Here is a 16,391-nt window from a genome sequence, read left to right as displayed (position 1 = left end):
AGTCTCCAGGCCAGCCAGGAAGACTCTCCAGGTATCTTCCTGTGCTCATCTTGGACGCTGCTGCCCACCTTCACCCCACCATCAGCAGCCACATCCCTGGCAGGGCTGCAGAGCACCTAGTGGGCAAGGGTGGCCTGGGAGCAGTGTTCTTCCAGGAACGGAGGGAGCTCTCTGGTCTAAGAGCAGAGGACCAGGGGCCAGTGGTCCCCTAGCTGGTCCCAAGGGCTGCTCAAGAGGGCCCCTGCTGAGGTGTGTGTGTCCAGATGCTGCTCCTCTTAAAAGACTGAGCCCTAAGGCCAATTGTCTCATTTTTTTGAATGAGGATGTTCAACCACAGCTTTAAAGAAATAAAATGTAGGGCCTCCCCGGTGGCACAGTGGGTTGAGCGCAGCGCTGTGAAGCTGTCCACAGCCTCTGCAATGCCAGTTCGATTCCCGGCTGGCCAGGGAGATTCCCACATGGCGCAGCAGACCGCTCCTATCTCATCCACTGCTCCTCTCGGCGGTGTATTTCAGTCCTTCCGCCTGTTCTGCTCCCTGCTCTGTATCTCTGGTGAAATCTCTCACCTTCCTGCACCTCTGGCCTGTACCCCAGTTCTTGCATGCATAAAATAAATAAATCTTTAAAAAAAAAAGAAATAAAATGTAGATACCAGAGCCTCAGAGCAAGGAAATTTTAGTTCATCGCATTTAATTGGGTGTGAATGTGGGACTGTCAAGCTTCACTAATGGTGGTAAGATGATAAATGCCATAAACTGCATGTAACTGCCATTGCCCTGATTATGAGTGTCCTCCTGGAGACACAGGTCTCTGGGAATCACTCCGTGTAGAACAACTTTGGTTTGTTGAAGATGTGCGCAGGTGCATGGCCTTGTAGATGACTAACTCCCACATAAGGTTGAGGTCCCCTCAGAGAAGAGCAAAGCTCTCAGGAAAGTCCCAGGATACCTCTTGAAGGGCTTCTCCGAGGAGGTAGCATTGGAGCTGGACCTTGCTGGAAGATTAAGATTTGGATATGTGCAAATAGGAAAGGAGGCAGTTTGACACTGAGGGCATAGCAGGACCAGAGGCAGGGAGATAAGTCACTAGAAAACCCCCTCAGCACTAAAGTTGCCCAGCTATGTAGTGGGGCTTGGGGAGATTCCTGGGGAAGGGCAGCCCAAATGCCTGTTATAAAGGATCCCAAATGTCACTCTCAGACACAAAGTGAGTTTGAGTTTTATTTGTGAACAGAAGGGAGAGGCTTTTTAATCATACTCACACACATTTACATTGCATTGCACGGTTCATGGAGCTCTTTCTGATTGATTCTCAAAACAAAACAAATGACAGCACAACCCCCTACAAGACCAAGTGATTATTACTCTGATTTGAAAGGTGAGATCCAGAATTGGTTCTCAAATTTTGAACCTTCATGTCTTGGGCCTTCTGTTCCTTGACTGTGTCCAGTGGGTATATAGCTCGTAGTGAAGGCCCAGAAAGGTCTGAATTGTGTCTGTGAAAAACAAATCATTCTGGCTGCCACGTTGGGGAGAGGATGATAGAGGGGGTGTGGGGGGACTAGGGAGAGGGAAGACCCACTTAGGCGGTGTTGCATTGTCATAACAATACGAGTCAGGCCAGGGGTGGGGCAAGAGCTGAGGATGGAGGACAAGGGCAGGCCAGGACAGACCTATGAGTCAGTGGGTAGAATTCTAGAACTTGGCAGAATCCTACACAGATGGGGCAAGTCACCAAGAGGAAGAAATCAAACCAGAGGCCCACATTGGATTTGGGGAACTGAAGATCCAATTCCCAGGATACATAGTTCCTGGCAGAGGGGTAGTATAGGATCCCTGGGTCCCCGTGCCATTCAAGGCAGCTGGAGCAGTGGAAGACGGGTTTGAGAGTCAAATGGCCCGGGTTTAAATCCTGCTGCCAATACCTTCTCTCGTGTGACTTGGGTAACTTCCTCAATCACCATTCTCTGCCAGATGTAAGGACAGGCTCTCCAAAGAGAAGTTATTGACAGAAAACTAGTTAAGTCAATGGAGATGAAATAAGACGATGTGAGTATCAAACAAGCTAATGCACTTCGAGGACTGAGAGCACGGTAGCGGAAAGAGTTGTACGTCTCCGCGCCACATTCCGCTCTCAGGCGACTTTGGTAAACCCTCACAACCTCATTTTGAGGCAGAAACAATTTCTATACTCACTTTACAGATGAGGACACCAGGGAGTAAAACCTCTTTAAAGCTTCACAATGCTTTGCACTGGTATTAGCTTTTCCCCAACGTTTCAGATAAAGAAATGAAACAGCAGTGAGAGGGAATTAACACTAGCAAAGAGGGGGCCAACCTTGGAGGCCAGGAAGCCCAGGCCACACAAGGATGGAGCCAGGCTGAGCACTGCCTGCTGGGAGTGGCAGGGCCTCTGTGAGGGAGGGAAGCCGGGGTGCCCTAGAATCTGCAAGCAGCCTCTCCTCATCACTGTGGGGTCTTTCTTCTGTCTGTCCCCAGCTTCTGGCCGCTCCCATGCAGCCAGCCCCAGCCCACCGGGGCCACAGGCCAACCCGGTGCTGCCCGTCAGCTACCGCCTGTCGCACACAAGACTGGCCTTCTTTCTGCGGGAGGCTCGGCCCCCACCACCTGCCGTCACCAATGGCTCCCTGCAGCGTTCTGAGCCCTTCGTTGTGTTCCAGACCAAGGAGCTACCTGTCCTCAACGTCTCCCTGGGGCCCTTCAGCACCAGCCAGGTGGTGGCCCGAGAGCTCCTGCAGCCATCCAGCACCCTGGACATCCCGGAGCGCCTGACCGTCAACTGGAAGGTGCGGGCCTTCATCGTCCGTGCCCGTGTGCCTGCCTCACAGCCCGTGGCCCAGGTGTTGTTCTACGTGGCCGGCCGGGACTGGGATGACTTTGGTGTCACAGAGCGGCTGCCCTGCGTCCGTCTGCACGCCTTCCGTGATGCTTGGGAGGTCAAGAGCTCCTGCCGCCTCAGCGGAGGCCTGGCCACCTGTCTGGTGCGGGCAGAGCTGCCCCTGGCTTGGTTTGGGCCCCCCGCCCCAGCCTCACCACCCGCTGCCCGCCACAAGTCTTCAGATGGGCTGGAGCCTGAGGCAACAGGGGAGAGCCAGCAGGCTGAGCTCTACTACACTCTCCATGCCCCAGATGCATCAGGGGGCTGTGGGGCCATGCGCCGGGGGGCCGGGCCAGGGCTGGGGGCTCGGGCTGAGAGCCCTACCCAGCACCCTCTGCTGCGCATCGGGAGCATCAGCCTGTTCCGCCCGCCCCCCAGGAGGACACTGCAGGAGCACAGGTTGGACAGCAACCTCATGATCCGCCTGCCGGATCGGCCCCTCAAGCCAGGAGAGGTGCTCAGCATCCTCCTCTACCTGGCTCCCAACTCCTCCTCTCCCTCCAGCCCCAGCGTGGAACATTTCACACTCAGGTAGGGGAGTTGTGGGTCAGGGGCTGGCATCCCCGCCAAGGTCAAATGAATACCTGACCCCCAGTAGGGGCTCACCCAGATCTATCTGTCCAGCTCCCTGATCCTAGTGCTTCCATTTATCACGTAAACAGCCTCAGGAAGACACCCCACTTACCTGAACCTCAGTGTTCTCATCTGTCTAAGGACAACAAAAATTTCTGCCCTTACCTTTGTATCTCACAGAAGTGGTGTCATGTGAAGGGCAAGTGTCCGTTTTCAGCAGCGTGAATGTCCGGGATGACAGTATTGGGGCTGGAAGGGCCCTTAGACATCAGCTGGGGTAACTCTCCCCTTTAAGAGATGAGGAGCTAAGGTAAAAGTGGAGACACAGAGATCAGAGAGCAGCTCCTCTTCTGGGAACCAACCAAAATATGAACATGAGTGTATGTTCCCTGACATTTACCAATCCTAGGGTTGAGAGAAAAAAATTTTGGTCCCAGATCTTCCTATGCCCTGAGAAGGCTATAGTTGCTAAATTCATAAGTGTTTTAAATCCTATCACATCCCCCCACACACCAAAATAAAATGTGTCACAGTAAAAATCCATGATTTGAGGCATATTGAGTGAGAACATAGGAAAGACCCCATAAAATGCTTCCCCCAACCCAAGCACATGCTTGGAAGATGAGCCTCCAACTTCCTAAGTATTGTTCTTTTTCCTGAGCATACTACCTTAAAGTTCAAATATCTCTGTAAAGAGTCAGACTTGATTCAGTGATGATACTGAATGTGAATGTGAATTAAATCAGTCATCAGAGATCTTGGGCTGCATTAACAGAAGAAGAATATGTAGAGTTAGGGAGGTGATAATCATTCTGTTTTGGTCAGTGTTAATGAGAGCGTAACTAAGGCGTAGTAAAGGCTACTACACCTCTGTGTTTAGAGTATTCAGAGGGGGATAACTAGAAAATACCTTAAATCTATAGTAAAAATGTTAATACTGGAGAAATTAGAGATTTTAGGGTCTGGAAAAAAGAAGACGTAGAGGACACTGGCTTATCTTTTCAGCTATCTAAAGAATAGTTACAATTAAACTAGAGGAGAGTTATTTTCTCTTGCCTCACCAGAACCCATAGTGGTTACATTTCAGCTAAATGAAGAGGAAACATTTCTAGTCCTTTCAGTTTTTCTGAAAATGGAATGCAACATGTACAGAAGTAGTGAATCCCCTGCCACTAAGGTATGCAAGTAGAGGTTAGGCAGGTTTGGCAGAGATGTGGCAAAAGCCATTGCGGCTTCCACTGGGGGTCAGAGGTTTCATTTTCGCCAGATTGAGCATTGAGTCTGGGGTTCCATGTAACTTACTCACCTGCTCCCCCTACTTCCAGTCCCAGCCTAGGGATATTGTCCAGGTGGGCAGTCACTGGCTCTTGCCTGACCATCTCCGCCTCTTCCTCCTTCCCTTTGTCCCAGGGTGAAAGCCAAGAAGGGTGTGACCCTTCTGGGCACCAAGTCACGGAGCAGCCAATGGCACGTCACCTCGGAGCTGCTAACTGGGGCAAAGCACTCAACAGCCACTGTGGATGTGTCCTGGGCACAGGGCTCACCCCTGCCCCCCTGGTGAGCCGAGGCAGCCTCCCTGCCCACCACTTTGTAGAACAGCATTTGGAGGGATGGGGGAGTTCATGATGGAGACCAAGCTTGTGGAAGGGCTGGGGCTTAGTTTTCCAGAAGTCAAGTTCAGACTGGGGTACTTCAGGTGGCCGGAGAAGCAGCTGCGCGCTGCCAAGGAGGGCATAGGTCCCACGGGAGGTTTCAGAGCTTCTGAGATGCTCCCAACCCTTCTTCCTTCGTCTGCACTCCTTCCTTCTCCCACCCTGCAGGGAGGGCCAGGGACCCCTGGAGATCTTGCAGCTGGATTTTGAAATGGAGAACTTTACCAGTCAGTCGGTCAAACGGAGGATCATGTGGCACATCGACTATCGTGGACATGGCGCCCTGCCTGACCTGGAGCGGGCAGTCACCGAGCTGACAGTCATCCAGAGGGATGTGCAAGCCATCCTGCCACTGGCCATGGTGAGCGGGGCATGCGACCAGACCCACGATGGCCATGTCTATCGTGGGTACATGTGTGAGAGACGGGAATGTGCTGAGTATGTCTATGGAACATCACTTGTGTGCCTGTGAACCAGCGCCTGAGTGTGTGTGCAGCTGCCTCCTGCACCCCAGTGTGCCATGTGCACAGGGACATGTGTGCATGCACAGGAGGCAGGCAGTGCTCTGCACCTGGTGCTGGAGTAGAAGAGATTCTGAGGGACACAGGGGAAGAAATCAGTCACAGAGGGACCACACCTTGGGAGAAGTTGCCTGGAGGAGGTGGCCATGCAGTTGAGCCTTGAGGGTCATGCAGGAGGAAGGGCTCATGGCATTAGAGAAGATGAGGAGCGTGTGCTGGGGCAGGGCTCACGTGGGCAAAAGGGGACAATGGGCATATGAGTAGTTCGTTCCAGGGAACAATGAATTTAGGAAGACTGTGGTGGTGAGAGCGGAATGACCAAGTGAGACCATCCCATGGCATCTGCAGTGGCCAGGGGGATGTGAGTCCCTAGAAGCAGGGGAGGTATCGAGGGGAAGCATTTGCTGGCAGCAGAGTAAGGTGGGCAGGAAGGTCACTGCAGTGAGCAGAGTGTCTAAGGAGCATGAGCCTGGGTGGATGCACCTCTCTGCTTGCAGGTGTCCCCTGCAGTGGGCAGCAGCAGTCGGGGCCTTGCCCGTCCTGTCCTGGGAGAGGAGAGGATGCAAGCACCTACATTAGCAGGGCCCCAATCTTCTCTTCTTCCCACAGGACACAGAAATCATCAACACGGCCATCCTTACTGGCCGGACAGTGGCCATCCCTGTCAAGGTCATTGCCATCGAGGTGACCGGCCTTGTCCTAGATGTCTCTGCCTTAGTGGAATGCGAGTCTGACAATGAGGACATCATCAAGGTGGGCTTCCTGGAGGTGGGGTCCCTCGATGTTCAGGGGACCAAAATCTCAAACCAGAGGGGAATTCACATCTGGGGAAGGTCTTCTTGCTAGGCAAAAGGAAGAGAAATAGGGGAGGTTTGGGGAAGAGGTATGGGCATCCCATATCCAGCCTGAATTGGATGAGGGAAAAGCCCCAGTATTACTGTGGCCAGTCCCAAAGGGCTTTCTGGAAGGATGGGGCAGGCCTAGTGAGAAGGCAACAATGAATTGCACTCATTCCACTCTGGCAAATCATTACTGAGTCCCTGCTGTGTGACAGACAAGGCAAGGGGGTGTAGGGGGAAAGCCGGCCCCTCACAGACATTCCCCCAAACCTGGGTGCTGGGGACCAAATGGAGGAGACCCAGCTCAGGGAAGAAGCTTTCAGAAACATGTAAGTTAGACCAGGACTCCTCCCGGCACACCCCCACCATGTCCTCCAACTCCCGAAGACCCCTTCCTGACTCAAACCCCGAGACTCTTTCTGCACCCCAGGTCCTTCAAGGCCCAGCAAACAGAACATTGGTCTCACTCAAACAGTCCAGTTTGCCACCCCCCAGGAAGGCCTCCATCTCACCCTTCTGGCTATGGACAGTGGTCAGAGGAATGTAGCAGTGGAATGTAACAGTATGAGAGGGTGCCCAGCCCCAACACCTGTGGGGTGGGTGAGCTATTTGCAGTGCCCGCCCCAGCAGGTGCCAAAATCAGATGATTAGACAACTGAATATGTGCCTGTCCCTGTAACTTACTGGGCTTGAAGGAGAGTAGGAACCTTCTCTCTCGTTCGCCAGGGCCAACCTGGAGAGCCTATCTTCTCTCTCTCACCATGCTCTGTCCTAGATCCTTCCAGGTCTGGGAAGGCTGAGGCTCACCTCATCCATCACCCCTATCCGGGAGGAATATGCCCCAAGTGAGCCCGAGCAGATGGCTTGGTGCCACACCCCCATTATCTCCTGCAAATTGGAAACCTTGTGGGAGGGAGGGCAGGGCAGGAGTGGGGTGTTCTCTGCTAGCAGCTGGGATGGGAAGAAATGAGCCTGGCCCCAAGAGCCCTCACCCAGTACCTTCCTCTGCCTCCGACTCCTCCACCCCAGCCCCAGAGCAGCCCAGAACAAAGTTGTGACGGCTTCGATTCCAAAAGGAATTAGCGAAGATTCTAAATGGAATTTGTTTCCTTTCTCAATGAAACACACTCAGTTCTTTATGGAGTTTGCCAACATTCTAAATGTAATTTGCCAGCCTTCAGATGGAATTGTCTGCCTTCTCAGGTGGGAAATGAACATTTCTGGCAAGGCTGCTGTCCCACTTTCTTCCACCCACCCCTCGGAGATGATCAAGGGAGCTGGCAGGGATCTGGGATGGTCCAAGAGCTCGTCTCCACAGATGAGCCAGAGTCCCTGCACCCTCCTAGCCCCCACCAGGGTCCTCACAGTGTCATCAGCCCATGGGCTGTCAGACCTACTCTCCCTGAGACTCGAGGATGTGTGCCCATGGGTGTGTGCCAGCAGGAGCACCCAAACGCCTAGCACGGGATTTGCTCCAGGATGTGCCAGGTGTGTGCGTGGGCACTGTGATGCATTCCCATCTGCATCTAGCCTGAATGCTGGCATCACATCTCTGTGAGTGGGCACAGGTGCACACCAAGACGTGTTCAGTAGGCATGTGCCCATTGCAGCACCTCTAGGAACAGCTTGGGGTCAAGGTGGGTGTGCATTTGCACAAGCTGTACCCATTGGTGACCACCTCCCATGGGCTGTGCTTAGGGTTCTCTGGTTCACATTTTTCCTCTCCCCCTCCCTCACCTCTACCCTTGGCTAGAGTAGCCCCCTTATCTGAAATTATCCACTGCCCACTCTCCAGGCAACAGGGGCCAGGGGCCAGGGGCCTGCTCCTCACTCCTCACCCCTCGACCTGCCCTCCTCCCTGCCCAGTTGACCAGCAGCCCCTCTGTGCTGTGGGGGACTCTACATGCTCCAGACCCAGGCGAGTCAGGCTGGGGTGGGAGTCAGTCCTGGAGGCCCTTGGCCTGAGGCTTCCCCGAGGTAAGACTTGGCATATCAGAAGCAGCCCCTGGTAAAAATATTTGCACATTGGCACCTTGCCAGGGAGCAGAAGTCTCCCACTGTAGCCACTGGGAGATGATCTCTGGAGAAGCAGAGTGGAAGCAGGGATACCCAAAGCTGACTCCTCCCAGAATTTAATTACTTCGCCTTCACCCACCTTTAGCCTCCAGTGACTGGCACTTTCTGTCTCCAGTGGCCTTCCTGGCCCCACTAGTTGGATTAAAGTGCTCTGTACTGCCCCACATGCCAACCAACCTCCCTCCACCTCCCCAGGTATCCAGCAGCTGCGACTACGTGTTTGTGAGCGGAAAGGAGTCTCGAGGGTCCATGAACGCCAGGGTCACCTTCCGCTACGACGTCCTCAATGCCCCCTTGGAAATGACAGTCTGGGTCCCCAAGCTGCCCCTGCACATCGAGCTGTCAGATGCCCGGCTCAGCCAAGTGAAGGGCTGGAGGGTACCTATCCTCCCCGACCGGAGGTACAGCCCCTCTGCACATGGCGGATGCTCGGGACGCTCGCGGTGGACCCAGCCCCAGCACACAGTCTGACCCGCATGTGTGTATAAGGCCCTAGGTGTCTAGCAGGTCCTTGAATAACACCGTTGTTTGACTTCGTTTTGTTATACTGTTGGTGGGGGGCAGGGGGCTCATCCCCAGCTAGGGCCTCTGTCTCTGTGGAGCTTATGCTCTCCATGCCTGGAGGGTTTCCTCCCACTTCCCAAAGATGTGCACGTTGGGTCATTGGCGTGACTCAGTTGTCCAGGGTAAATGAGTGTGAGTGTTCATGCACGTGTGTGTGCATATGTGCATTTGTGTGCATCCAGCCTAGGTCCCCTGGGTTGTCAGGATAAGCTCCAGCCTGCCTGAGACCCTGAACTGGAATAAGCAGGTCGGAAAATGGATGTATGAATGAGTATGAATGATTGTTTAATATTAGAAATATCCGGGGCATTTCTTTAGAAATTTAGTGATATTTTGTGATCAGAAATGTGCCACAGGAACTTTTAACTCTTGTTTATAAAATTGGTTTCATTATACATCTTTTCACTTAAAGTCGCTGCTCCCAAGTTCTTGTTGGCAATGTTAAGTGAGGATTTACTGTACACAATCTGCAGGTTGGTTGTGCAATCAACAAGCTTTTATTGAGTAGCTGCAGTGTGCCAGGCACTGATAGATGCTTGAGAGGTGTGGTGAATGTGACGGGTGCATGTACATGATAGCCTGACTACTGGACCAGTCAGGTTATCATGTACGTGCCACTGAGTATGGTGGACACGTAAACCCTGTGTGCAGGGAATCAAGTGGCACAAAGGAGAGAACCACCCAGTTCTCCAGGAGAAATCAAAGCAGGTTTCCTGGAAGACATGACTATTGAGTTAAGTCTTAAAGGACAAGTGAAAAGGCATTGACTGAGAGACAGGCTGAGAGAGCACCCAGGCAGCAGGCAAGATGAAGCAGACATGCCAACCCAGAATTTGCACACCTACACATGCGTGCACTTGCGCAGGCACAACAGGAGCACACATCAACCCAGGCACACATGATTCGCATGCCTGTGCACATCTGTGGGCCATGGGCTTGGGCTCTCAGAGCACTCAACTCACCCACTCACGGCTGCTAGAGAGAAGAGCCAGCAGGGGAGAGAAGGGAGAGCGGCAGGCAGCTCAGAGCCAGAGGGGAGGGGTTGGGGAGAGAAGCAGGCAGCCAAGTGGAAGTTGGACTCAGTTCAGTTCTGCAGCGATTTGGAAAAGCAAGGCAGTGTAGATCAGAGCTGCTCAAAATTCAAAGTGTACATATATCGCCTGAGGATCCTGTTAAAACCCAGGGGGTTTGGTCGGAATGGAGTCTGATTCTGCATTTCCAACCAGCTCCCAGGTGATGCTGATGCTGGGTAGTGAGGGCACAGTGAACTCTGAAACCAGACAGCCAGGATTTAAATCCCAGCTCACTCATTGGGTGACCGCTCTGTGCCTCAGTTTCCTCATCTGTAAAATGGGCACATTAACACCTCATAGGATTGTTGTGAGGGTTCAACTAGTTAACACAGTTATTCACTGTGTGTGAATAAATGTTCTCGTTGTTTGGTCCTTCTGAGACTCAAGCAGTGCACAACCCACACACTTCACTCTCTCCAGAGACCCTTCCCTGGTAGTGGATCTTTGGCAGTTTCCCTTTTGTTACCCTCTTCCCTCAATGTGTCTCTTTCTCATCTCACATCTTACTATGAGCAGCAAGAGGAACCCAGGTTGCACCTACCATACTTTGGAAACCTCCTCTGCTAATCACTTATAAGTTCATCATTTACAAGTCTGCTGGTCACACAGCATAGGCCACAGCTCAGCCCAGCTCCTGACATGCCAACCAGGATGGCCTTTGTTCCAGCTCAGCGCTGAGAACAGGGCCAGTACATGCTTAGTGCTGAAAGAGGCAGCACTTGTTGTTAGGATTCAATGCCAGCTATGGCCAGGCGTGGGTTAAGCCAAGCACAGAAGGGCAGGAGCAAGGGTAGTCAAGACAATACCTTTCTAGGGAAGAAAAGACTGAACTCTTGGCTTCAAGCTTGTCAGAGACAGAAGGAAGGAATCAGGGTGGGGGTGGGGTGGGGGGGCTTGCCCTTTGCACAGCTTCTTCTTTGGGGGCGGAAGGGAGTGGAGAAGGGGGTTTGACTGAGGAGGAACAAGCCAAGGGTGATGGAGTCACCTGTGCCTGTCAGAGCCAGGCTGAGGAGCCAAGACGTGTGCCTCCCCACCCCAGGTCTGCCCGGGAGAGTGAGGATGATGACGAGGAGGAGGAGGAGCGGCGGCAGAGCGCCAGCCGGGGCTGCACCCTGCAGTACCAGCATGCCACCTTGCAGGTCTTCACCCAGTTCCACACCACCTCGTCCGAGGGCACCGACCAGGTGGTCACCATGCTGGGCCCAGACTGGCTGGTGGAGGTCACCGACCTGGTCAGTGACTTCATGCGGGTGGGCGACCCCCGAGTGGCGCGCATGGTAGACAGCAGCACGCTGGCAGGCCTGGAACCGGGCACCACGCCCTTCAAGGTAGGCACTAGGGGCAGTGCTGGGATTCTTGTTTACCTGTGGGGGTAGAACACAGATGTCTTTATGATAGGACTCCCAGGGCCCTCAGCCTGTGGGAACAGTCCAGCTAGATCCCAAAACATTCTTCCTTTGCAATCTGCCTCTCTGCTTAAAATTCCACCATCAAAGCTTCACTTTGGTGAAGGGTTTCACTCGAAGACTTACCAACCTTTTTCCTATGTGGCTCAGTGTGAGAGCAGGTGTGGATGAGCGGAGGGAGCGATGAAAGGGGTCAGCCAACATAGAGGCCAGGAAAGAGAGGTTTGGGGATCTAGGAGGCTCACCTTTGACCTTCTTGATAATCAGGTGCCTGAGTAGAAATCACCTACCTAAGAGATTGTATAGTGTGACCTATGGGCTGGAATCTTCCTGCAAATGTATTTATTTGGGAAATAATTCAGTCAACATTTAAAAATCGGGAATGTTCTCATTTTTATTTTAATCTAGATTTCTGGTTTACAAAATATGAATCTGACAACACTATATGTACATTCCCACTTGGCAATAATCAGCCAAAGTTAATACTAGTACCCCCTTTGCCATACTCCCATTTGCCATACTCCCCACCGCTCCCTTTTTTTCTCCCAGACATTGAGACTGAACATTAGTTGCTATTGGTCACTGTGTGGAGGTTGCTGTTTTCCTTAAAATCTACCTACCTCTTGGGCCTCCCTGGTGGCACAAGGGGTTAGGATGCAACCTATGAAGCTATCCGCAGCCACTGAAGCACAAGTTCAATCCCTGGCCAGGGAGCTACCCATATGGCATAGCAGACCTCTCCTGACTCACCTGTTGCTCCCCTCAACAGTATATTTCAGTTATTCTGCCTGTTCTGTTCCCCACTCTCTCTGGTGAATCCTCTCACCCCGCCCCTACATCTCTGGCCCATACCCCAGTTCTTATATGCATAAATAAATAAATCTTTTAAAAAAATCTACCTACCTCTCTTATCTGTGCTCCTACCTGGGTCCTGAGCTTCTGGCCCTTGCTTGGTCTCTTAAACTTGACTCCTGGTTGCAGACCTAAGGTAATGCCTAGTAATCCAGGCTCCCAGCCTCCCCCACTCCTCTGAGCCTCTTTTGCGGCCACATTAGGATTCCTCCCAAGTTGGGGACCCTGGGGGTACTGATTTATAAGCCATCGCCCATCCCTTCTCTGCTCTGCCTCAGGTGGTATCCCCACTGACGGAGTCTGTGCTAGGGGAGACGCTGCTGACAGTGACAGAGGAGAAGGTCAGCATCACACAGCTGCAGGCCCAGGTCGTGGCCAGTCTTGCCCTCTCTTTGCGACCCAGCCCTGGGAGCAGCCATACCATCTTGGCCACTACAGCTGCCCAGCAGACCCTTAGCTTCCTCAAGCAGGTAACTGGATGCCCGGCCTAGGGAATTAAGGTGTGGAAGAAGAATTTGCAGGACTGGTCTTGCACTATAAGTCCCCATTTGTGGATTTTGGATAATGGAGGATGGTTTCCCCTTCATGCTCCGCATGCCTGCCCCACCCCATCTCCCTGCCATCTGTTCAGGGAATCTGACCTAGGTCTTGCTTTCTGCACCCTTGCCCTGAGATCCTGCTGAGGGCTCCCTCTCTCAGATTCCCAGAGGACCCATCACCTCTGCCACCCCAGGAATTATCCTCACTCCTCTCTGGAGCCCAACTACAGCCCCCCACAGATACACTAGGACACTGGCTACAGGACAAAGTGGAAGCACAGGGAGTAAGAAAGCGGGCATGGAACATGGAGCCAGGAGTCAGGACATGGGAATCCTCTGCCCCTAACTTGCTCTGTGACCCCAGGTCAGTTCTTTCTCTCTTGGCCCTACTCCCACCTCTGCAGGGAGGGCAGTTCTCAGAAGGATTGAACAGATGGAGGAAAAGGCTGAGGTGGGGTATGTATTCCTGATTTCCAAGTGTCTGATAGGGCTGACCCTAGGTCAAACGTGGAGATGTGGGTTACTCCTGCAGCAGAGGGATTTGAGTTAGACCCGTAGCAGAACCTACCTCCATCTTCTCAAGGGAGAAGGGTGAAGTGGACAGGTCACAGTTCTGGCACTGGGAACGCAAGAGGGTGTCAGAGTATCTTGACCTCACAGAGATCAGGATCTAGCCGAGAAGGCAGCAGGACTAGCTTTGTGACTCCTGTCCTCTCCTCCTCCAGGAAGCCCTCCTGAGCCTCTGGCTCTCCTATAGTGATGGCACGACGGCCCCACTCTCCCTCTACAGCCCCCGGGACTATGGGCTGCTGGTGAGCAGCCTGGATGAGAGGGTGGCTACAGTGACCCAGGATCGGGCCTTCCCCCTGGTGGTGGCTGAGGCCGAGGGTGCCGGGGAGCTGCTCCGTGCAGAGCTCACCATTGCTGAGAGCTGTCAGAAGACCAAGCGCAAGAGTGTGCTGGCCACGACCCCCGTGGACCTCCGGGTGCATTTTGGACGGGATGAGGAGGACCCCACTTATGACTACCCGGGTCCCAGCCAGCCAGGGCCTGGCGGAGGTGAGGATGAGGCCCGGGGCGCAGGCCCGCCAGGCACGGCGATATCCCCACCTGAGGCCCCAGGCCCGGGCACTGCCAGCCCCGCCATGCCACCCACAGAAGACTTCCTGCCGCTGCCCACCGGCTTCCTGCAGATGCCGCGTGGGCTGACGGACCTGGAGATTGGCATGTATGCGCTCCTGGGGGTCTTCTGCCTCGCCATCCTCGTCTTCCTCATCAACTGCATTGTCTTCGTGCTGCGTTACCGGCACAAGCGCATCCCTCCCGAGGGCCAGACCAGCATGGACCACTCTCACCACTGGGTGTTCCTGGGCAACGGGCAACCACTACGAGTACAGGGGGAGCTGTCACCGCCCACTGGCAACCCCCTGGAGACAGTGCCTGCCTGCTGCCACGGCGACCACCACAGCAGTGGCAGCTCGCAGACCAGCGTCCAGAGCCAGGTGCACGGGCGGGGCGATGGCTCCTCCGGAGGCTCTGCCCGGGACCAGGCCGAGGACCCGGCCAGCTCTCCCACCTCCAAGCGCAAGCGCGTCAAGTTTACCACCTTCACCACACTGCCCTCAGAGGAGCTGGCCTATGACTCTGTGCCTGCTGGGGAAGAGGATGAGGAGGATGAAGAGGACCTTGGTTGGGGCTGCCCAGATGTGGCAGGCGCCACGAGGCCTACGCCCCCTCCAGACCTGCACAATTACATGCGCAGAATCAAAGAGATCGCATAGAGGCATCTCCCTACTGGTGGGCTCTGTGTGGGACACAGCCAGGACCCCTGCTCACTCTGACAGGCAGCTGAAGTGGATTTTATACTCCCTGCCCTGCAGCTCTGCTCTGTGCAGGCGGCCACCTCCCGTCTGCTCCTTCCTGGCCCTTTGCCTCAACCTTACCCTCTCCTGCCCCTGCAGGTGGAGGCTCCTTCCTCCTGGGGCCTGCAAGCAGGAGAGCAATCCCAGCCCGCGTTCCCTTTCCAAACCTCCTTCCATCCTAGGCAACCCTCCACCCCAAGAGTGAGGCACGGAGGCCAAGCTTGGGGCAAGGTGGGTCCACACTGTGCCCCGCCCCTGCCTCCCTTGTCCCCCATCTTTCCCCTGTGTGGGGGACTCTGGGGGGGTCTTGTGTCACAAGCTGCACAAAGACTTTTCTCAAACCACTATTCAGGGATTTCTGTCCTGCAGGGTGGGGAGGTAGTGGCTGCCTGCCCTGCCAAGGATCTTGCTGTGGACAAAACATTGGAGGGGTAGGGGACACTTAGAGCTTCTGTTGGCTTCTGGGTGCCCCCTGCCCCTTCCCAGGACCTGGGAGCTGACTCTACAGAGGGGCCTGGCACCAAGCCAGGTACTTCCTGAGCCCTCAGGACTCCCTTCTCTGCCTCCAAGGGCTGTGGGCAGGGCCAAACAGGAGTCCTCCATCCACACTCCAGAGCATCACGGCCTGGGCCAGCCCAGGGAGGCTGGGTGCCTCTTGCCTGCCCACAGCAAGATCAGCACTACGCCTTAGCTGCCCCTCCCACTCTGCTGATCCCTCCTTCCCTCTCTGCAGGGGCAGCCACCCCCACCCCCCAGGAAATGGTATTGTTGGATGGGAGGGGGGGAGAGGGCATCAGAGAATGCTGTGAAGGACCTTGGGATGGGCAAAGGCAGAGGGAGTTGGGCATCTCCCCTACCCATCCCACAGCCACTTTTCTCTCTCGGGTTCTACCCACCACTGTGTTGGATTTTTCTTAAATAAATGGAGGCGACCAGATGGGGTGGGAGCAGCAGCTCCTGGAGAACAGACAATACATGGCACCTGACTCTGTCTTCCTCATGTGTGTGCACACACCTTGCGCTGTGGGCGCACTGAAGCGGCCTGTGCAGACAGTGGCTCTCAGCTGCAGAACTGTGTTATCCCACGTGGAGGTCGGGGGAGGGAGACATGCTAGTCTACAATGCCGAGGCCTCTTCCAAATAAAACCCAGTGAGCAGGCCAGAGAAGAAATGGATATTATCATGGTGGTGTTCACCAGCATCCATGCCTACACAAAGGGAAGCAAGGAAGGAAGTTTTTTGGGGGGGGTGGTATTTAAAGGCACATCACAAACCCATGACAGAATCAGAATCCCACCAACTGCCCTGTCCTATAATTTGCATCCTGGTCTCTTCATCCCTCACCTCCTGTCCAAATCCAAGAACTCAGAAGCAATTCTAGAAATGGCAAGTCCTGACCCTCACGCAGTTCAAGAGGGAGCAGGCTTAGAGGAATGAGGCGGGACATTAAGTTAACAGCCCCTCTGGAATGGCCCTGGCACTGAACTCCTCTTTAAAAATTTGTCTTCAACCCCGAAAATGAATCGAGGGACCTTG

At 54.1% G+C, this 16,391-nt stretch overlaps 1 protein-coding gene across 1 annotated transcript; it reads left to right on the top strand.

The window, feature by feature from the left end:
- The first annotated feature begins 1,186 nt into the window (after positions 1-1,186).
- On the top strand, positions 1,187-15,829 carry TMEM132E (transmembrane protein 132E). The gene is made up of 9 exons (XM_054688600.1): positions 1,187-1,206; positions 2,443-3,429; positions 4,882-5,028; positions 5,292-5,484; positions 6,254-6,397; positions 8,755-8,960; positions 11,236-11,524; positions 12,733-12,924; positions 13,719-15,829. Exons 1-9 carry the CDS (start codon positions 1,187-1,189, stop codon positions 14,772-14,774), a joined length of 3,234 nt encoding a protein of 1,077 aa, XP_054544575.1. The 3' UTR covers positions 14,775-15,829.
- Positions 15,830-16,391: the final 562 nt, after the last annotated feature.

This window comes from Talpa occidentalis, unplaced genomic scaffold, assembly GCF_014898055.3.
Source record: "Talpa occidentalis isolate TD23 unplaced genomic scaffold, MPIMG_talOcc4v2.1 talOcc4.7, whole genome shotgun sequence".
NCBI lineage: Eukaryota > Metazoa > Chordata > Mammalia > Eulipotyphla > Talpidae > Talpa > Talpa occidentalis.
Note: the sequence above shows the minus strand (reverse complement) of the source record. Positions and strands in the feature narration are given on the sequence as shown.